At 34.0% G+C, this 23,289-nt stretch overlaps 1 protein-coding gene across 1 annotated transcript in view; it reads left to right on the top strand.

Annotated features, from left to right (window-relative positions):
* The window catches only part of DENND1B (DENN domain containing 1B), a 219,873-nt gene extending 197,806 nt beyond the window's left edge, over positions 1 to 22,067 (top strand). The window contains exons 19-21 of the mRNA XM_017864615.1: positions 13,910 to 13,992; positions 14,907 to 15,123; positions 15,866 to 22,067. Coding sequence (XP_017720104.1) covers positions 13,910 to 13,992; positions 14,907 to 15,123; positions 15,866 to 16,378 — 813 coding nt within the window. The 3' untranslated portion in view covers positions 16,379 to 22,067. The remainder of the gene's footprint in view (positions 1 to 13,909; positions 13,993 to 14,906; positions 15,124 to 15,865) is intronic.
* Positions 22,068 to 23,289: the final 1,222 nt, after the last annotated feature.

Raw genomic sequence — 23,289 nt, 5'->3', positions numbered from 1 at the left:
AGATAGTTACAAAAAAATTTTAATGCCTTTCAGAGTAGTGTATCTTTTAGAAGCACAACAGAATACACAACAGAATACACATTGAGACATTTATATTGTCATAAGATTATTCAATAACATAATTCTATCAAATAAATAATTCAAAGCCAACTCTTCCCTCAATAACTTGCTCGGACTTCATTTTAAAATGTTTAGCTCTGCTGAACAATACCTAATATATTAATAACATATAATGGAAGATAATCTTTTTATGTGAACATGTTCAGTACATATTTTGAGACATTTTAAAGTTGACATGCATCTTAATGTTATAATTTTATTCTTCAAATTTATTGCCAGAAATGACTGTCATTTATTACAATGTCTTGAAGCAAAACCAAAGTAACTTAATATCTCCATTTAGTAAATCTAGTGAATACTACCATTCTAGAGTTTACATCAGTAATCACATCATTAATATTTTTTCCTCACTATATTCTGTCCTAGTTGACTTTGTTTTTCCCTGTTACCTGTTTTGTTTATAAGGGGTCTTGATTAAATTAACAACATTTTTTTATTCCAAAAGTGCCTACCTTTTGTAGACAAGTTGTTATTGTTTTCCAAGAATCTTAGGATAAAGAAATGCCATTTTCTTCTGGTTTTGAATAAAGATCTGCTTTTAAAGTTTATCAGAGATCAATGCTGGTGTCGATGAAAGGAAAAACCAGTCTATTCTTTGTAGGGCTACGCTGCTGCCTATTAAAGTCCCCCAAGAGAAAGGAATTTTCAGAAATGTCAATAGATCTCTAACTATGGGGGTATAATAGGATCTTATAATTTGAGCTGGATTTGTATCTGCTACACATTGTTATATTTCCTAACATGTCTTCCTAACATAAAACACTAGAATAATACATAAATATCTTAAGTTGGCCTGTGCGCCCATACTAATTACAAAATAGGACTCTGTTTTTCAGCCTTCTCTGGAGTTCTTTATGGCTTTTCTAACATTTGAATATAATACTAGTTATTTCACAGATCTGTTCTCTTTTGCCTTATTATGTTTTGACATTTATAGTAAATTCTTTTGAAAACTAGTATTATTTGATTCTGAGACCAAAATGTAATTGCAATTTCTGTTAAGACCTTTGATTCATGTAACACCAGAAGCATTTTTATACTCTGTCTACTCTTGTATGATTCCACATGTATACACATTTATGCTCATTCTATATTAATATGGTAAATCTGAGAAATAAAATGCAGCTATAATTATTTTACTAACAAATATTTTAATCCTTAGCTATATATTTTTTTGAAAACATAATTTACTAAGGTGATTGAAAATAATATGGTTCTTTTCTTCAGTGCTAATTTTTAAATTATTTATCCCAGCTAGAAAAGTCATCTTCACATTAGTTAGTGAGAGGAACTGAATTCTGTGTCTTATTGAAAATACAGTAGACTTGTCATGTATTAAGAAACCTTTTTAAATGTTGAAATATTGAAACCATGTCAACAAAAGTGAAATTGCAAATAGCTTACCATTTATCAAAGGGTTACTGACTTGTTTTGAGAATACTATTTAATAATCTTATCAAACTTGTATTTGCGCTGATCAATAATCTCTTGGTCCTGAAAAGTTACTGCAGGGTGTTTGGTAGAATTTGCATTTCCAAATATTAAAGACCAAAAAATATATATATATATTAAAATTTTAATTGATATAATTACTTGGCATATGAACTCTCTTTAAAAGTTGGCTAAAAGTATTAACAGTTCACAGACATATTACATATAAACACAGTTGAATAATGAGACTTCCTGTGAATACAAGACCTTGCTTCTACCTATTAACACACTTCAGTGAGAGACAGTCTTTTAGAATGCCTGGTAGAGTGTTGCCACTGGATGGGTTTTTATGTAGTTTCTGATTAGCAATGGGGAAATGAATTATAAACTATTGTGTTTCTGGGATCTTTTAGATAGAAACTAAACTTCCTAATCTGTATTCAGTGAAAGCGCCCTGTAAAGGGATCAGTTCTGGTTTCTCATATTCTCTCTAAAATCTAATATGCAGATTTCTTTAGTCAAATTGTAGAACAGACCCCAACTTAGCATTAATAAGCATTTAATGCATTTAATGCAATGTGAACAGAATGGGCATACCATAATGGAGAGTCTGTCTAATTCAGTTCAACACAACCAGTATCTAGTTGTGCTGCTTTACAGCTTTTGAGATTGTATACCTCCTCTGAACACCTACTTTGTGCTAGGTCTGCTGATCTAGAGTTTTCAAGATCACTTATTTCCTCTTAACTTACTAGGGACCATTATTTACAAATTCAGAAAGACTTTACTTCATTGATGTTTATTTTACTCTTCCTTTTACATCAGACCATCAACCTCATCACTTAATAGAAAGACCCCCTGTGGGAATGTAAAGATTCCAGGCTTTGTAGTATAAGAGAACAGGACCAGAACAGTACTACCACTTGGATGGTATGTGAAACTTGAATAACTTTCCTAACTTCTCTAATCCTCTTAGCCCTCAGATCTATAAAATATTGATAATTATGTCCACTTCCATAGAGTTATTGTGAAGATTAGAATTAATGTAGTGATAGAATTTGTTCTTCCAGCAGTCACCCGAAGTTTAATAGGTATTAGTAATATTGTTTATAACCTGTCAACTTTAACAACAACATACCACAAAAAAATTAATGAATGCCAACTGTGTGTTGGGAGCAGAATGAATTAGACTGGTTGCTAATATCCCTCAGTTCTTGGATGCTCTGTTTTGTTTATTCTTGTTGATTTTTTGTTTGTTTTTCCTGCTCTTTTTTCTTTGTGTTCCATTTTGAGTAATTTCTATTGACCTGTCTTAAAGATCATGGAATCTTTCCTTAGTCTTCCAATGGGCCCATAAGAAGAATTCTTCATGTCTTACTTCATTTAAATTTTATCACTTGACTTTTTTTAAAAAAACAGATTCCATCTGTCTGCCATCATTCTATCTATTCATGCATGTTGTCCATCTTTATGTTTCTTGCTTTTTCATATCTGGTAATTCTTAATTGAACACTGGACCCCATGTATAGAAAGAGTTAAACAGTATTTACGCCCAGAAATGGGTAGAAAGAGTTAAATAGTGTTTACACCTAGAAATTGGCAGGCTGTTCTGTTATGCTGTTTGTTTAAGAGACTGAGTCCATTGGAAGATGAGCTGGATTTTGATTTTGTTGATATCATTACCTGCAATGGGCTGCTATTGTCTTGTGCTTAGAGTAGAGTACTTCTAAAGAAGGTACTGGAAAACTTTCTCAGTGTTCTTGCTTCACTCTGAGCTATCAGCAGTCCTGATACCCCTGAGCTATATAGAGGGTTCCCTCTCAATGCTTTTTCCCCCCCACAGCAGTTAACATCTGTGACTAGTTAGTTGATCCTAGCCATGTGTGTTTTCTGTGCTTATCTTAAGTGGGTCATGCGCCCCCGTGCCTTAGGAGTGGGGCTTTCTTAGCATCCTTTCACTTTCTTTTCGTGGCAGAGAAACTTCCTTATATCTGTGATTGGTCTTAGGTGGCCAAGGCTTTTCTGCCCTGCCCAGTGGTAGTAGACCTGCTTGGTATCAGTATAGGATTCTGTGCTTAAGAAGGTTTCTTATTCTTCCCTAGGGCAGATAAAGGTTTTACTTCTACATTTCCCCCAGCAGTCTTGGGAGGCAGTGAGTTTGTCAGCAGTTCAGGGCTTTTGTTTTATATAAATGAATGTCCTCAAAAGTCAGTGGGACTTCATGCCTGCCCCTGTGCAGCCTGTCACCTCCTGCAAGCCTGAACCACCAAGGGGAGTGCTTTTCAGTCTCCTGTACTGCTCCCAATTTTTCTTATGAGCACCAGGTGGTAGAGTTACCTCAGTTGGAAATAAAATTACAGGAATTTATATATGGAAAAGAGCTTGCATGTGCAAACTCCCCCTGTCTTTGAGACTCCCAGCTATTCTAAGCTGACATGTTAGCCCATAGTTGGCCTTTAAGACTTTATTAACATTTTAGCAGATTTTTTTCTTACCTGTTATATGGTAGCTACCTCTTTCCTTGTGCTTTGCCAGGAGTGAAATTAATCCTGTCCCTCATCTCTGCTTGGAGGAGCTTATAATATATGAAATTCAGTTTTCTTGGTTGACTTGCAACATAGGTCTCATAGGTTCAAGAAAAATTATGATTTTAAAAAAAGCTTATCCACCTTTTTCTCATTGTTAGGATAGGAGTGACATTCTCTTGCAGGTTTTGCATTCTAAGTGGAAGTGGAAGTGATATTACAAGCAAAACAAATGCAAAGATATGATTCTTAGTCTCAAGGATTTGGTAAGAGAGGAATGTACTTAAAATTAAACACTGCCTTTATAATGGAGAATATATCAGGTGACAGTTGAGTGGTAGAGAAATACGTGAATAAAACTGACAAAGAATCTGAAATCACTATGGACTGGGAGAATTGGTAAAGGGTCCTTGGATGTGTTAGGGCCACATCAGAATCTTCGCTAGTGACGTAGTCTCACATAGCAGTCACCTGCTTAAGGAATGTAATTCTGATGCTTGTATAAAATTTTGTGTCCTTAGCCTAATAATAACAGCCCTTAATCATCAGGTATCTTGTTAATCTTCCAGTTTACCTTTTTGCCCCAACAGGTATGTTTTCAGCATCTTTGGCAAGGAATGTTCAGCTCTTGTCTCTTCATCCTGACATTTCACCTACCTGGAACATTAGCATTCTTATTCTGTAACTACCACCTGCCTTTAAAAATGACGTTTAAAGCTTGCCATTTTTAGAGCTAGCCTTTCTCAGGCTAGTTCTTGGACATTTATTTCTTCTGGGTCTCTCTGGACTTATTTATCTATGATAGTTATGATGAAAACAGTTCTGTTCATGAGTCAGAACACTTGGGTTGGAGTCACACTCTTATGATTTACCTCGTCTTGCCCAAGTCACTTTGCTTTGTTAATCTTTTGGTTTCCTAATATGTACAATAGAGAAAATGTTCACCAAATTTGTTGTATAGTAGATATTTAAATGAAATAAAATACAGCACATAAAGCAGCTAACACACTGAAGCAAGTCAATCATGGGTAAGTCTTTTAACTCTGTACTTTAGTTATTACCTATACAAATTAAAACAACTTTTTAAAGCTCATTTCGAATTATAAACTGTCATGCATTTTAAGATGTAACCATTATAATTCTATGTTATTCTTTAATTTATTCACATATTATTTCATGCAGGTATTTTTTTCTTAGGCTGCAAAATACATAAGCTTGGGGATTTGTTGTAGGCTTTAGATAAGCAAGGTAACACATCTGGATCTCAGTTGCCTCAACTCTAAAATGGAGGTAGTAGTACAGATTGTACCTACTTTCAAAAAATTTATGTATTACAAGCATCTTAATTTTCTTATGTCTAAAATTTATATTTTCTCATTCATCTGCCTATATCCCTTATTCCTCCCCCTACCAACCCCCAGGAATTTAAATTTACCCTGCATTTTGCCTTATTAATGTTTGTCTGCCACCTGGTGATCAAAATGGTAACTGCAAGGTTGACAGTCTCCTTGGTGCACTCCTTGGAGTGATTTTCGTCATACTACTTTCTGATTCACTTTCTGGAAACCATTGCAGTGAAAAGAAAGATTTATTTTGCTTACTGTAACTAAACTAATTTCATGAGGTCTCCTCAGACATTAAGTTCTATGGTTTTGTGTCTTGGTCCTTCTACCTCTGTCACTTTCTGTGTACATTTTCTTATATTTTTTTCTTTCATATAAAATACTTTTCCTTCTTGTCTTTACCAGTATATTTTTTTTTCACTCAATATCTATCTGTAGGGTCAGTGTCTCTAGTAGAATATCTCCTCTAATAAGTTGTATTCCATGCTGATAGCCTTTCTTTTTCATTAATTTAGTACCTTTTCACATTCTTAGCAAGCATCCCTTGTTATACGAATGTTCACTTCATGAATTTTTACATATATTAGATGTGTACTTGACATTTTACATGTTCAGGGGAGCAAAACTTTTACAATTATGTGTATTTAGGCCCTAGGAGCAGTCTAATTGAGGTTGTGTGACATCCAGTTCCCCATTTTATTCTTAATTCTTTGTATCAGAATGATGTAAAACTTCACTTATTTTGTTTTCTGATGATGTATTTTACATCCAAACAAACATGTGCACTTGTTTTGTGTAGTACTACCTTTCAAGGAGAGTTACTAATTTTCACAGCCTCGACATGACTAGTGAAATAACCATTGTTAATGTGATAGCTGCAGCAGGTCTGTACAGTTCAGAAACTTCTATACCTTCTTATTAGATCCCAGAATTTACCAATGTTTACAATATGTAGTTAGTTATATTGTTAGCTGACTGAACCTATTTTTTTCATTATTTAGGAACATCAGCAATTTGACACTATCAGTATTAACGGTCATTTATGTAAGATTTTCATCTATGATCAAAAAGTTTATCAATTATGTTCATACAATGAGGAATAAAGTTTTTATTTATAACTGCTCTATTTTATGTAGTATTTTGGCATTTCACCCTATATTTTTTAAGTGTCTTGAGTAAAGGAAACATCTTTTTCATTTCTTTTGTTATGCTTCACAGCATGGAAGGCAGTAGTATGCATGTAATAAGTGCTTAATGGATGTTGAAGTGAAAAGATACTAAGAACCGAAAGAAAAATGAGGTACAGCTACTAACTTCCAGGGAATACACAGTAGCAGCTTTCAGTAGGTTCTCAATAAATATTTGTTGGTTAAATGGCTTTCTATTGCTCTTCATTGTCAGGACCTGTAAGTCCGGAGGCTATCCCATGGCTGCCCGCCCCTACTAAATTCTCATCTCCCATACTTCCCTGCTGAATCTTTGATTTCCCCCACCTTACTATTATAATCCCCCTTGAATTTAGATTTCCAGCTTTTGCCTTCTTAATGTGTGTCTGCCATCTAGTGATTAAGAGGATAACTGCAAGTCTTAATGGGCCCCTTAAAAAATCCCATGTACCAACATAAGCCCCATTCCACAATGCACACCAATAGTTACCTTTCATTCCTTAATATTTGCCCTGATTGTCCCACCACTGGACATTTGCACATATTGCTACATCTTCCATCATCTAACTAACACCTACTAACTTTTCAGAGCTCAACTCAAATATCTTTCAGGGAAAGACTTCCCTTGACCTCCCACATTAGATCAACTTCCTGAAAGGCTTTCATAGCAATCATAGTTTAGTACAAATTAACTGAAGTCATAATTTTTGTGCTCATTTGTATGACTGCTCAATTTAATTCATGTCTCATTTACTAGAATATAATATCCATGAAGACAAGGAGCCTCTTCTTAGTCATATTGTACCCTAGCATGTAGCTCAATGCCTGGCACAAAGCAGGCATTTCTTTAATCTTTGTTGAATGAATGAATATAATACCCTTCTGTGCCTCATGGACACTAAAAATGTTTATGTCAGTCAACTAGTATAGTACTTTATTCTTTATATTTTTCTTATCAGTTCATTAATAGATTCTCAGCAAAAGCTACCTACTATGTATAAGGATATTCATTTATTCAGAAAACATTTCTGCCTGCCCTAAAGAATAATTTTACAATAAAAATAAACTTATGATTCATATTTTAATTAGCTCATTAATTAATATGGAAACCCCAATAAGGTGGTATAAAGGACAATCTGAAAAACAGAAACAGTCTAGAGTACTGAAATGTATATGCCGACAGATACAAAACCATAATATCCACAGTGTAATAATTACATCTTCACTGAACAAAATTTACTTACATCTCTGTGGACAAGAAACATTTGCATCACCATCACCCTTTCACAAGTTAATTTCTATCTTTACAGAGCTATAAAATAGAACCCATGAATGGTACAGACCTGTATAGTATCAGAAAATCCTGGAAAAGAATGCTAGACAGCACTCAGCATTCCATTGGGAGGACGGCAATATTTTTTTTCTCCCATTTCAAAATCTTTCACAATTTTTCCAACAGTCTCCCCGCTTGTGTTCATAATAATCTCTAAAATTATTCTTAGTCACAAAAAGAAGGCTGTTCTTACTAGATTTGGCATGACTATTTATATTGGGGCAACTAGAAAGTTAATTAACATTTAAGCCTCCTTGAGTTTGCTTTGTAAATCTAGAACCATGCAGTATTGACTAGCTAAGGCTTCAGAATTTGCTTATTTATGTAAATTTTCATAAGAAACCTCAGATTGAGCTTATGTAGTCTCTGCTATTTGCTATCTTGAAGCTAACCAACTAAGCCCAAGAAACCTTGCCACCATATGGTTTACCTGAAACATCTGTAAATTAGGGTGAGTTCCTCTTGAGAGTCTCCAAATTTGCTAAGGTTCCTGGTTTTCTAGAAAAGGGTCTTTCTTACCACAGTGAGGTTGGACTCTCTCAGGCAGGCAGCATGTGAGTTTTCCTGGGAGGGTTTTGTGGGCATTGACTCCATAAATACAACAACCTCTTTGTTCCATTATAATGAATTGTCATTACTGCCACTTCAGATGAGGCCTTGGTTGTACAATTTGTCTAATTATATCCTGGCAAGACAGTTAAAAGACAACGAAAGATGCAGAGCACTACAGAACTTGATTACCCCCACAGGACCTTCTAGACAGCATTCATCATTCCACTGATCAGACACCTCATGATCATTTTGCTCCTTTCAGAGTCTTTTGCAGTTTTCCTGGAACTAGTATGTACCACACAATGTGCTAGATTCTGAGGGCACGAGAGATAAGTTAGCAAGGCAAGGGGTCTGCCCTCAAAAGCCTACTGTACAGTGGGAGAGAGAATGTAATGGTGTATAAATTAATTGGTGAGCAAATGAGTGTTTCCTGAATGATAAACTATTGAGCCAAGGTTTGAAGGATAACTTAAAAAAAATGGGGAGGCTGGGGGGAAGAGCCAGGAAGAAAGAAGTTTTGGTAGCATATCAGCCCACGTGTAGGACAGGCAGAAGACATTGAGAAGTATACAAGAAAAGGAGATGGTTTGGTAGTGTGGAGCAAACATCTCTATGGCAGGTGAAGCCTCCAGAGATTCTGCCATAGCCAGATCCCTCTGTACAAGGCAAGGAATATGAGCTTTATCTTGAAAACTGTAAGGGGCCATTGAAGGATATGATTAAATAGGGGTATAGCATGATTAGGTTTGCCTTTTAAAAAGATCACTCTGTCAGCAATTTACAGACTGTAGCATTCTACAAGACAGAATAATAGAGACTCAATATGGGGTAGGCAGTTACTACATATGTTTGAATGAGAATAGATGTGTATAGACAAAGACAGTGCAAAGAGGATAAATGTAAGAGAAGAGCTTTTCTTGTAGAGGAATCATCATATGCAAAGGTCCTGTGCTAGGACAAATCAGGACAAATATAAGGGATTGAAGAAGGCCTTGGTGATGCCTTTGGGTTAGAACAAAGGGAACCCTAGGGCACAGACCTTGAACTTGCAGGACCTAAAGAACAAAAGGCAAGCGAATGTCATTTATTCTTTTTATTTTTTTCATCAGCAAATAGTTATTGAGAACCTACTGTAAGCTGCTATTCTGTACTTCCCCAAAGTAAGACAGCAGCCACATTATTCTTGGAATTTCTAGCATCTCTTTAATCCACAAACACCCAGTAAGCACATACTGCATTCATGCTACTGTCTTCCATGCTAGGAAGGCATACAATAGGGTGCAAAGAGCACAAAGAAGTACGAAATTTGAATCCCACTTATAGAGAGCTCTGAGTGTACTGGTGCAGGTAGACACATGAGCAGATAACACACTGATATTAATAGTCCATTTGCCGAGTGTTTACCAAATATGTGGCCATACAGAGGAATGCTTACCAGATAAATCTTTCCAGAGGCTACATTTGAGCTGGATTTTGAAGGATAAGTCACTATACCCAATTGTGTTAAAATAATGTATATATTTTTTATTTTTATTGTGTGGGTTGAGATTATTTTTCTCTCTCATAGTCATTTACATTTCAGGTCCTGTGCAGTTCATATACATGTTTTTAATAATGTCTGTGATTTGTTAACCTGGATGAAGATGTGCTGTTACTGGCTAGGTATTGGCATCCTTAAGAATACACAGTATGTTTTCTGCTGTCTAAGCTTACTTACTACCATTTCCCCACAAAAGACCTTTGTTTTTAAGATTGTGACCAGGCCTTTTTGCCCTGTGTTGTATGTTCTGAACATGGGGAAAACTGTCCTTTATTTCCCCTGAAAGCACTGTGCTTCAGAGTCGCAACCCACCAGAACACCATCAGCTGCTAAGCTTGTATGGACCCAGATTATCTCTACTGCTGTTCTTCTCTATCTTAAATGCTGATTACGTTATGATTATTTTTCTCCTTAATTTTTTTCTTTTTTTGTGACCTTAACAAAATCATGTAGAAGTCATCAAGCAATTGACATATTCTATCACCTGTTTAGACGTTGTTATTTCTCATATATAAATTGCAGTTCCTAATTCAGGTTGATATATATTCAATGACTATTAATTGGAAGAAGCTTATTTCATATATGTAAATAAATTTAAGTACATGTATAGTAAGTATGGATAACACGAAGGTTAACAGCCAAGGAAAGGAAAACAGCATATTAATCAGTTTTACTTCTGTTTCTAATTTTACTTCTAGTGTTAAAACTCATCATAAGATACACTTTAACATCCCTGTATAGAAATGGATAGAATGCTTATCTAGCTAGGAACTATGAAACTAAAATGTAAATGTATCTGTGAAGCTTATATCATGATATAGACATTTCATTGTGGAAAAAGCAGTAGCTTCACAAAAAAAAATGTTGGACTTAAAAAATAGAGAGAAGCTATGGTATATGCAGACAGCTACAGAATATAAAGGTAACTTTTGTGGAAGAAAATGAACAATGGACTTGCAACACAATAGGGAAAGACACAAGTTCTGTTTTCTGGTTTCCAGTTTTGATAAAGTGTGTATCCTTGGGCAAATTATATACTTCTCTGGGAATACCTCCAGATTTATTATAGAGTCCATTAGACTTAGAGCTGTTTAGTGTCAAAGACTTGACTTAATTTAACTTTGTATTTCCTGTGTGTATGTGAGAATGTTTTGCAAAGTACTCTACAAATATAAACACTGTTAGGTATATATTGTCTAATCTTTCTGTATTAGTTCTTAAGGAGTAGTGATTTTAATTGATAGCAATATAAAGTTTCAGCTTCTTCATAGACATTGTTTGTTTCAGTTTGTTTCATTTGTAAACAAAAACTTAAATGTAGGACATGCTAGCTGGTATAAAGCCAAGCATATACAGAGCTCAGTGTAATAATAATGGCTTGTCTTCAGAAGCAAAGGATTGTGTTACATTTTGTGAGTTTCGGAGAGAGTAGGTAAAATATGTTTTTCCCACAGAAATATTGCTGTGAGTGGTGGCTTTGTTCTTAGGCTACTCTGCGGATTTCTGTTTAACTCATGTACTTTAAACTTATAGTGGTAAAGTGATAGGCCCCAGTTTTAGACAGTTATAGGCCCCAGATACATTTCTAATCACTGAACTTGTGGGAACCTCACTACACATTCCAAGTAGGGGTTATAAGAACATATTTTGCTACTCATTCCTTCCTTTCTGCCACTCACAAGCAGTGGCATAGAGGGAGTGGAGTAGGGATCAGTCCTATAGGTTCCATATATTTGCTTACTCTTTGTGGCTACAATAAAAGAAGATAATTATCTAGATTGGGAACTCAAAATCAGAAGGCAGAAAGTTATTCCTCTCTGATGTCATGGTTGAAGTCTCCAAATTCAAGTTTACTGTTGTTCATTCAAAAGGATGGTTTGCAGCCATGAGCACCCATAGCACCCAGACTGGAACCTTTAAATGCCATTTCCCATCTAAAGAAATCAGGGTTTTTTAGAAGAAATGGCTGATTCCAGGTTTGATGCAGAAAAATTCTAAGTTGAAATGAGACATCTTATTGTGCCAAAACCAGGAAGCTTACTAACCACTTCTGAGTTTATGTCAAAGGACACAGGAATCAACTTGAAAGGGCTACCACTGGTAACAGATGGGGGTCATTAAAAAAAACAAAACAAAACAAAAAAAACTTTATTTTGAAAATTTCGAACCTATGCAGAAGGAAGGAGAAGCTTATAAAAATCCCCAGGAAGCTTTCATGTAACTTTCACCAATTATCAACTCATGGCCAATCTTATTTCAGTCACAGCCTCACCTATGCTCTTTCTCCACCATTAAATTATTTTGAAATGAATAACCCAAAGCATATCATTTAATCTGGGACTATTTCAAGATATAGCTCTAAAAGATAAGGACTATTTTAAAAACATAATCATGTTATATTTCAAAGATGGAACAATTTGAACATCAAGAAGAAGAATTGTGGTGGGTTGAACAACATTAAGTATCTATTAATAATGAGAATTTTAAAAAAACGCTCATGACTTGCCTTTGGAGATTGTTAGGACACTAGCTAGCTCATCACTCTGAAAATTGTTAAAAGGAAAGAAATCAAGGATTTGTCCTGCCTTTCCTATACATTGTATTTTGGAATAGTCAAACAGTTGATAAGGTAAAGCTCTTCTTTATAGAATACCAGCAAATAAATATAGAAGGAATGCTCTAGAAAAGCATAATTCTTTAGCCCCTAATGAAATAGTGGATTTAGCCAGTGGTTATCATGGAATGCTAAAAACCGTCAAGTCAAAAGTTGATAAAGAGATGTATAATGGATGGCTCAACGAATCACACCTGAAGTCATTAATGAAAATTAGTACCACCAAAAATGAGATATTTAAACATTATGTGCCTACACATATGATAAAGTAAAAATGCACACATCAATACCCATGTAATATTCTTGCCAAAAACAAAGGAAGATGAAAAACTGAGGCTAAGTTTCCAGATATAGCTACCAATTTATAGGAAATGAGAACAGGATAACATGTTAAAGGGTATGAATGGCTTATAGGAGAGGGAAGGTTGAACTGAGTCCCTTGAAAGAGACCTGAGAAAAATATCTACCAAATACAACATTAACTTTGTTGGGATTCTGGTCAAAAGAAGCATACTAAAAAATCTGGGGAGAAATAGAGGAATATGAATATGGCCTGAGTAATATAAGATATTAAAGAACAATTATTAATTTGCTAGGTATGATAATGACATTTTGGTTATGTTTTTTAAAAGTTGTTAAAATACATAGTGAAGTACTTCAGGTGAATCAATAGGTTGCCTGGGATTTGCTTCAAAAACTTAATGATTCAAAGTGTGACCCCCCAAGATTCAGCAGTACTGACTTTACCTAAGAGCTTGTTAGAAATGCAGAAATTCAAACTCAGAAACACTATAGAACCAGAATCTACACTTTTACATTTTTATAAGTCCCTAAGTGATTTATATGCACATTAAGATTTGAGAAGCACAGCTTTAAAATGCTTGGGGTGGAGGAGAGTGTGGGCCGGGGATAAAAGAAACAAAATTGGCAAATACTGTAATTGTTGAAACTAGGTGATGGATGCATGGGGGTATGATTGAGTATAAGTCAAGTATTCCTAAATCAGGGCCTGAAAGTCTGTGTGACTGTGCATGTGTATTCAATCCAGTGATTTGTGTTTTTTTTTATTGGTTTGAGAAGTTAGTAAGTGTTGAGGTAAATATACCTTATTGCTTCCCTTTCTTCCTGTCCCAGTTTGTCAGGTTATTGGGTAATATTCAAAAACCCTGAATGCATATTTCTTGCAAAAGTGTTTTTTATCAAATCACATTGTTTCTTTAAAATTTGCTAAAGAGCAGCCTTATTTTAAACTGCCAATGCCAATTTATTGTCAATCTCTCTCCAGGCACGCTTAAAAAGGCCTCTTAAGAGCCTTGACGGAGCTCTCTATGATGATGATGATGATGATGATATTGAAAGAGCAAGCAAGTAAGTAATGGATTTTGGTGTCCTATTAAGTAGTATGGCTTAACAGCAGAAGTTTTTGGTGATAAAGGGTATTTTGAAGAGTATGCGCTCCTAGAGCTCAGATGTTGCCCTTTTACAGTGTTCTTCAGCAAAAGGATCTTGCAGTGCTCTGCAATGTTGTGGGGGATATCTCGGGACAGGAAACTAAGATGGACCTTAAATATCTTGTTCTTGGAAAGCAATAATGTCTACAGAGATACCTGGGATAGTGTTAAAGGGGCAATAGAAGCCCATCTAAATTAGGCTCTTACTTATTCTGAAGAAAGGAAGGTTAAATATCAGGAATGGTGATAATAGTCAATAGAAAGAAATGGAATTGAGGGTACAGGAGACAAGTTTATGGTGATATCAGAAGATGAAAATTTAATAAAAGAGTTAAAATTAATTTTAATATAAGGGAAATAATATATGTTTAGCTTTTGCAATTGATATATGACAATGACAAAATGAACATTCTTTTCTTCGTTAAATATATCTCTGTCTACGTAAAGGAACGTGCATTCTCCTCTAAAATAAGTGAATAAATAAAGGAAAACCGTATTAAATAAGGAAAGTGAATTTAGGCTATAGCAAACTTTCCAAGTAGTTCAGTCTAATATTCCTGAAGTTAGGGTCCCAAATTCCACAGAATTAAACTGTGAAAAGCCCTACTTCTACTTTCAGTTTCATAAGGTACTGTACACTTTTTACTTGTTCTTAATGCATGTATAAAATATTTCCATATTTGAATTGGTATAAACATCACTATAAAGAATTTGGTCATGAACCAATTATTGATTTTGTTAACTCATTAATGTAATGTAATTGGTGAGAGATTACTTACATGCGGTAAATGTGGTTATTTATCTACTACTGTGTGTTTTATTTTTCTTCAGGTTATCTTCTGAAGATGGTGAAGAAGCTTCTGCTTATCTTTATGAGAGTGATGACTCTGTTGAAACAAGAGTGAAGACTCCTTACTCAGGTGAAATGGACTTACTAGGAGAGATTCTTGATACATTGAGCACACACAGCTCAGATCAGGGGAAGCTGGCAGCTGCAAAGAGCTTGGATTTCTTTAGATCAATGGATGACATTGATTATAAACCTACGGTTAGTAGATTTTTTTAACTTGTAAAATTAGAAGAAAATATTCTTGCCTTTGCTGTCATTCTGGATCTTATAATCTTTGTTGGTAGAAGCATTTAACCTCTAAATAGGTAGGGTTCAAAACTTCAAAAATTTGATAAAATTTAATCACTAGAAATTATTTCTATTAATAAAATTCTAGTATTTTCCCTTTCATTTATCTATTTCTGGTGGTTATTGTCATAATTATTTTGTCAAGCAATAATGTTTTCTTGCCGTCTAATTTTATACTTGTCTCTGGGGAATTTTAAAATGTGAAATGTTTTCACTTTTCCCTATATTTCCTGAGTTTTCAAAAAAATTCACTAAATGTATTCATTCAAATCATTTTTTCTTACCCAAAAATGAACATGATTTTATTTTTTAACATTGTTTTATGCAAATTCAACTGAATGCTTTAAAAACAGCAGAGATAGAAATATGAGTAATGATAATCCTGTTCTTATTGTAAGTGACTTCAGAACTTGGCATTAATTATATAATCTAGTTTGAATTTGATAGGTGACAGCTGCAAAGCAATGGAAACCAAAGTCCATTCCATTTCATCCCTGTTAATAGAGCCATTTGGAAGTGCGTAAAATTAACTCTGCTGTATTTTCTCTGAGAGGAACTTAACGCTATTAACATTTATTTCAAAATGAGAAAAAAAGTACTAAATTAATGCTTATTAAAAGTTTTCTGAATTTGTTGTTTCTTCTTTTTCCAGAATAAATCTAATGCTCCTAGTGAGAATAACCTGGCTTTCCTCTGCAGTGGTTCTGGTGACCAAGCAGAGTGGAATCTTGGGCAAGATGATAGTGCCCTCCATGGCAAACACCTCCCTCCATCTCCCAGGAAGCGGGTTTCCTCTAGTGGTTTGACAGATCCTCTGTTTATCCTGAAAGAAGAAAACAGTGACAAGCACCTTAGTGCTGACAATGTGAGTGACCCTGCTTCAGGATTGGATTTCCAACTCACTTCCCCTGAAGTTTCCCAGACTGATAAAGGAAAAACAGAAAACAGGGAAACACTAACCCAGATTTCAGATGATCTGCTTATACCTGGTCTTGGGCGGCATTCATCTACTCTTGTTCCTTGGGAGAAAGAAGGGAAAGAAGCCAAAGAGACTTCAGAAGATATTGGACTGCTCCATGAAGTAGTATCATTATGTCATATGACATCTGACTTCCAGCAAAGCTTGAACATTTCAGACAAAAACACAAATGGAAACCAAGCTTAAATCTTGCATCCAAGCTTCTATGGAGACATTTTGAGATTCAATGCAATCTGTATCATAAACAGAATTATTTGTAGGAATGGCAACTCTTAAACTATTTAATTTTTTTTTTTTTTTTTTTTTTTGCATTTGGAACACTTTCCTCACTTGTTCATTTTGAGGATATATGAAATGCATTGATTTTTAAATATAAAGCGAATTCTACTGTGCTTTTAAATCAGGTACTAGTATGTATGTATGTTAAAAGTATGTATTGAACGTAAGATTTCCCAGTGTTTGGTGCTTAATGTCGTTCATTTTATTTAAACTAAGTATGCATATATAACCCATGCACATAACCAGTAGCTACTATACTAATCTGGTTGAGCATGAACTGATCAAGATATCAAAACTTATCAAAACTAGCCTGAAACTGATGAAACTGTTAACCCACTAATTGCCTTAATCTTAAAGCTGTATTAAGCATACTTAAATAATGTATGAAAGTATGTGTAAAGTTTGAAAGATAAGTTATTAGTGTTCTGCAGAGCAATAATGCCTTTTTCTGTTCATCAAATCAAGGTCAAAATTCATCTTTTCAAGATTAAAAAGCTCTTATGGAAATACTTAATTTGCCTGTAAAAGCACTGTAGCTGTGTTTTCCAATAAGTATAAAAGTATACATTTACCTTTCATTCAGTGAAATATAGGAAGTACTGAATTTCAATGTGAAGTTAATGACTTCTGTTTACAAATGAGACACTCTAACAAGTTCTCACAGTCTCTCTGTATGCCTTTGCTATTTAGGGGCCCACCCCAAGAAAGCCAAATACAACATAAACTGTCCTGACCAAAAAAAAAAAAAAATCTCTTTTAACTAATAATTCTCTATCAAAATGCTTCATATCATCATCTCAAATTTAGTTTTTAAAATAATTGACTTTGTATTTTAGAAGTTTTAGATTTACAGAAAAATTGCAAAGATAGTACAGAGAGTTCCCATCTACCCCTGTTATTAACATCTTACGTTACTATGGTACATTTGCCCCAATTAATGAACCAATATTGATAGTCCATACTTTCTCCTAATACCCATTTTCCACATCAAGATCCTATTCAGAATTCCACATTATATTGAGTTGGAATGTCTCCTTAGGCTCCTCTTGCCTATGACAGTTTCTTAGACTTGGCTTATTTTTGATGACATTGACAGCTTTGAAGAGTACTGTCAGATAAATTGTAGCTGGCTCCTCTCTTGGAGTTTATTGGATATTTTTTTCATGATTAGACTGGGATTATGGGTTTTGAGGAGATGATCACAGAAGTAAAGTGCCATTTTCATCAGGTCATATCAAGGGTATGTACTGTCAACATGATGTGTGAATGCTGACTCGGAGCTTGATAACCTGGCTGAGGTAGCGTTTGTCACTCTAAAGTTCTTCCTGCCCTTTCCATGCTGTCGTTTTTGAAGGAAGTCACTACATGCAGGAGTGAGGAGTCATAATTCCCCTTCTTTAGGGCAGAGAAGTATCTACATAAATTATTGGGAATTCTGTATAGAAAATTTGTTTCTTTCTCAAATTCACTGTTGAGCTTTGGAATTCATCTGAGAAGGAATCATGTACTGATGACTTCATGATAGACTGGATTAACAGGTAGAATCAGGGAAAAAAGCAGTGACAGTATGGTTAAATTGTTACTAGCATTTTCAGTATATCCACTCTATACATGATTTTGTTTACATTTCTTTTTAGAAAATATGTTCAAGAAATCATTACAACATTACAAAAACAAAATACTTTCAAGAAACCATTAAAGAATCCCAATAAGACTATATTCTAAATATTTATTGAAAGAATATAATTTCAGTTAAAATCTAAGAAGAGGGTTTGAAATAATTTAAAGAAAATGACCAAGTTTCTTTAAAACCTACGTTTCAAAATCTAAGTGGATATGTGTTATTTGGGACATTCATTATGAATAAGAAGACAAGTCTTGTTTCCCTTATAAGTATGGATTGTATACATTAAGGAAAATAATGTTTAATCTTTATTTTTTAATACAGAAGGCTCAAGGTTCTTGTCAAATTTTGCCTTTATAAGCTTATTACAAAATTACAACTTATTTTACTGAGGTTTATAATGGAAGAAGTCCATATAGCAAAAGAGCTGTTTTAAATCAAGGAAAGAAGGTTACTCTGGTTGTTAATCTGCTTGGCAAATATTCCTTCATATTTTGTGAAAAGAGTGCAAATCAGCCTTTTAATATGAATTTTGAAATGAGGTACGGTTTCTTGTTTTGTTTTTTCAGAACTCAGTCTGAAGAATAAGTGTAGCATAGGTCAAATTTGGTTTTTAGTCCATTTGCTTAATCAACATCATGGCTTCAGAAATCCAAATTTTATGCTACTTTTCAGCCACCTTTCAAGGTGTTTGGTTATAATACTGTGTTGTTTTGAGGATATTTAGCCACTCATAAATAATTGTCTCAAGGTATTTAAAAGTGATTTGTGCCTTATTTTGATGCAAAATTAGTGGTTTTATTCTGTTTTAAAAGCAAAAGCAGAAAAAAAAATTCTGCATGTTATTCTTAAAATTATCCAGAATAATACTACCAAATATTTGTATTTCAAACCAGTTCAAAGTCTGCTCTTAAACTTAGACTTCCTAGTATTATGGTGGATATAGTGAGAATGAAGTTAAATTGGAGTGAGTTCCAAAATAAAGGAAAGTGTTATCTTATATTCTACAGTGCCCATATTTTCTATAGTTACTAAACCAAATATTTGTAAGCTCCTCTGCTTTTTGAAATTATTTTCAAAGAAGCAACACCTGTTATATAACAGAATTGTATAAACTAAAAGACTTTTGGCCTTGGTACATAGTCTTTATCTGGCCTGTAATAGAGTCATGGTTCTTTCTGAATCCCACTCTCACTTTTTTCTTTTTACCCTTACATATTGCATCCGTGATATTTCAGGGGTATAAAGAAATAGTATTGGAATTTAGGAGCTATTTTTTTTAAGTGAAAATATTGCTAAGTGGTATATTTTGATGATTACTTTAGCATGTCTTAGAAAAGCAGCAAAATATAGCATGATTATTTTTTCAGTTAATTAAAATTCATTAATAACATGTTCATTTAAAAACTATTCATTGCTTTTTGTACCAGTCATATGCAGGGTACAGTAACTGAGGATGTGGGGAATAAAATAACTGACATAGCCCCTGCTCTGAAGGAACAAATTAAAAGGAAAAGGAATTGCAAATTTGTATTAAAATAATGATAATAATGTGCTTTGCCTGGAAGTTATTAGCTGAGATTCTAACACACACAAAGTATTTAAAAAAAAAAAAAAAAAAAAAAAAAAAAAAAAACAACACTAGCTGCTTAATTTAAAGCATGCTCTAAGTATGAACCATAGTATCATTTCTAATTTCATTCACTTTCTCAATTATTATGCTAAGTATATTATGCTGCTAAGATACCCACATTTAAAGGGCAGATTCAGAGACTCCTTTAGAAACTGAGTGTCTTTGTTTATCTTATTATCAGATAACCAGGCAGCACAGGGCTCTCTATAGTGGAATGATGCTCCTTTTCAATACTTAGAGCCACTGTACTCAGTTTAGGAGTAACTGAAGGTGTGGATGCATGTTAATGGGAATCCAATTTTTACTATTTTATATTAATAACAGCATTCTGTGGAAAAAGTCCCTCCCTTCTAAATAAAAACTGTATGTGACTGCTGTTACTAGTGCAATTCTATGCGAATATCCTAATAATAGGATTCAGGAATTCTAATGAATTGTTTCTTAATTAAGGTGAAGAAGTAGACTCCTGATCAAGAGGAGAACACTGTGAATGTCTCATAATCAATAGACCTTCATTCTCTGGTAGAAAATATGGATTTTCAGGAAAAGATTGATTATTTTCATGAATAAATTTTCTTATACGAATTCCATTTTGTTTGACATAAAAGACCCTAAATCTTAAGATATTCGTAAATCAGAATATTTAAGAATGTAAAATGAATCCTCAAATCTAGTTTCCTCCAAAGCACTTCTTAATGTAGGAAATAGTTTTTGCAAACCCTATGTCAGTACTAATGTCTTTCCTGAGTCAAGCCCAGTAATATTGTTAGTGAATGTTTCTTAAACCTTATTTAAGAAGAGGCAGAGTGGTTTTGAGCAAGCCAGTTAACATGATTTGATGAAGAAATAAGGAATTATGTACATTTAGACAGAAGACTATTTTATTTTGAAAATAATAGGATTTTGTGCAATAATTTTTCTTGCATAACTTAGTTCATATAAATATGTACATCTGTTTTTCTGGCAGATGCCTTAAGGTCATGTTTTTTGGTATTTGAGTAAATCTGTATGTAGCAATGTTCTCATTGATTTTAGAAAAAATATATTCTTCATATTGTTGCCAGGAGAAATGTTTTTGTTTATTTAAAATTATTATGGATATTATGTTATTGTATCATAACTAACTGCCTCAGCAACAATAAATATGCAATAAGAAAATCTTGTACCTTAGATTAGATTGACAATACTGTTACTTTAAAAGAAATATATACGGTACAAATTGCTGATTCTACATGTGTACATTTAACAGATACTCAGTTCTGCACCACCTAAATCAAAATGGCATTTGTATGCTGATGACCACATATGTGGATTGTGGTATCCTTTGTGATGCATCTTTGATAAGATTTATAAAGGGCATTGCCAATAGTTTCTGACTGTGTAAATTAAGTTAATTTTTTGTATGATGTACAGTTTGTTTAACCTTAGAGCTTCTATAGATTTCTACTTTTATTATACTTGAATGAGGCAGAAAAGCACTGTGGAAAATCTGTAGCTCTGGATGCAACATGCAAACATACCAAAAAATAATAATAAAGCAAGGTACTGAAGAGCAATGTTAACAGAATGCTTTATATCCAGAATGCTATGTTTTTTTCAAGCCACATTTTAGTTGAATGAAGTAAAGTTATACAATCTTTTATTTTAAAATGTTGGAAAGTCACAAATGATTACCTCTTTGATATGATGAACCTATAAACCTATTCATCTTTGTTATTTCATTTCTCAAATGTGAGCCTTCTTGAGGTCCATTATCAAATCTGGGCTTTGGTTGATTATATGATGTTTAGGACAAGGCAGAATTTAAAATCTGTGCATGTTTAGTGCATCACATGTCAAGTCACCATCCTTCCGACAGTGTAACTTCCATAAGGTTATTTTGAGAAGTATTTAATAATCATATTGAAAAACTGGATTTCTTGAGTTTGTTATAGTTTGGTACTTATAGTAGTGCCTAAAACAGCAACAAATATGAACTGCATGAGTCCTACAACTTAAAAAGTCACAGGAGGGGTTGAAAATTGAACTTTTTCAAAGTTTATTTCTCTTGCGTTAGATGAAGAACTATTTAAAGGGACTGAAAACCCTGAGCTTTTTCCTTGTCTTGGTAGCAGATATCTGTAAAAACCTACCCAGAATTGCGATTTACTTCATTGTTCTTGCATCCTTGAGGCTACAGTATAAATCATCTCCAAACTTGACTACTATTGGGAAGATGTGTATAAAAGCACCACTTTGGGAATTTTTTAAAAATATGCAAAAATAAATATTGAATAAAATCTACATTACCATAAAGCACCCAACAATGCAGTTCTAAAATAAAATTGGTCACAATTAAACTTAGCATGGTGATGACTCTTCTTTTATAATTGCCCAGTTATCTCCCAATAGTGTTCTAGCTAGACTGCTTTGAGAACCCTAATACCTGTATCTCCAAGCTTTGCAACTGCTGCAGTGTAAATTTAAGCCTACATCTTTCTGACAGGCCTACCTGAGAGGTATACTTTGTTTATTCTTTTATGTTTCGTCAATGGATTTTATTAGGTTCTAAAGTCATAGGAGAATTGTTAAGTAGTTATAATGTCACTAGGAATATAAGAGTTGTACTGTCCAAGTCAAACAACTGGGTCCTTAAATCCACTTAAGGTTTAAGGACAGATGAAATGTAGTCGTGTGTAAATGAACAATGCTTCAGGGACCAGAAAGATGAGCTTCTCATCCAAGAGCTCTGATGGTTTCACCTAAAGCAAAGGTCAAATTCCTATTGAAATAAGCACAACGTTTCCCTTTGGGTGCAGAATATCTGGGAATAATATGCTAAACCTTTCTTATTTATATAGAAGAAGCAAAAGCCTGACAATAAGAAAAGAAATATTATCCCTGCAAGCCAAGGGTTCAGCCATTTTTTGTTGATTTTGATTGTGAAAACTTTGCCTGCTACCATCACAGGGATTATTAGAATCATTACCTTCAGTGTCTCTGTATGAGAGGCCTGGTCACATCTTCATTTTATAGATGCAGAAAAAAAATCTCAGCTTGTGTTTACATATAAATAAAATACCCTACAGAGTATTATTATGGTAGTGGGTCTGGGAATTTCCTAGAAGTGAAAATGAGTTATTATATATGCATACAATTTTGTACATATATGGAAAATAGCGCATCAATAACACAAAAATAAGACTGTTGTGGAAGGTTCCAGAAGAATAAGAATTATTTCTCTAAAATAAGTGTCTTCTTAGAATGAATTATTCAATATTTATTGAAAAACTTCTATGTATGTAGCAGCTGCAATATAGTTTGAAGGACAGAAAATATTTCTAAGTATCTAATTTACTTTGAATTCATGGTGGTTTGCTGTGTACAACTGCTTTAGTTTGGATTTGTGTCCCTGCCCAAGTCTCATGTCGAATTGTAATCCTCAGTGTTGGAGGAGAGAGAGGCCTGGTGGGAAGTGATTGGATCATGGGGTCGGATTTCCCCCTTGCTGTTCTTGTGATGTTAAGAGAGTTCTCATGAGATTTGGTTTTTTTTTTTTTTTTTTTTTTTTTTTTTTTTTTT

This window comes from Rhinopithecus bieti, unplaced genomic scaffold, assembly GCF_001698545.2.
Source record: "Rhinopithecus bieti isolate Rb0 unplaced genomic scaffold, ASM169854v2 scaffold_74548, whole genome shotgun sequence".
Taxonomy (NCBI): domain Eukaryota; kingdom Metazoa; phylum Chordata; class Mammalia; order Primates; family Cercopithecidae; genus Rhinopithecus; species Rhinopithecus bieti.
This window is presented reverse-complemented; position numbering and strand designations above follow the sequence as displayed.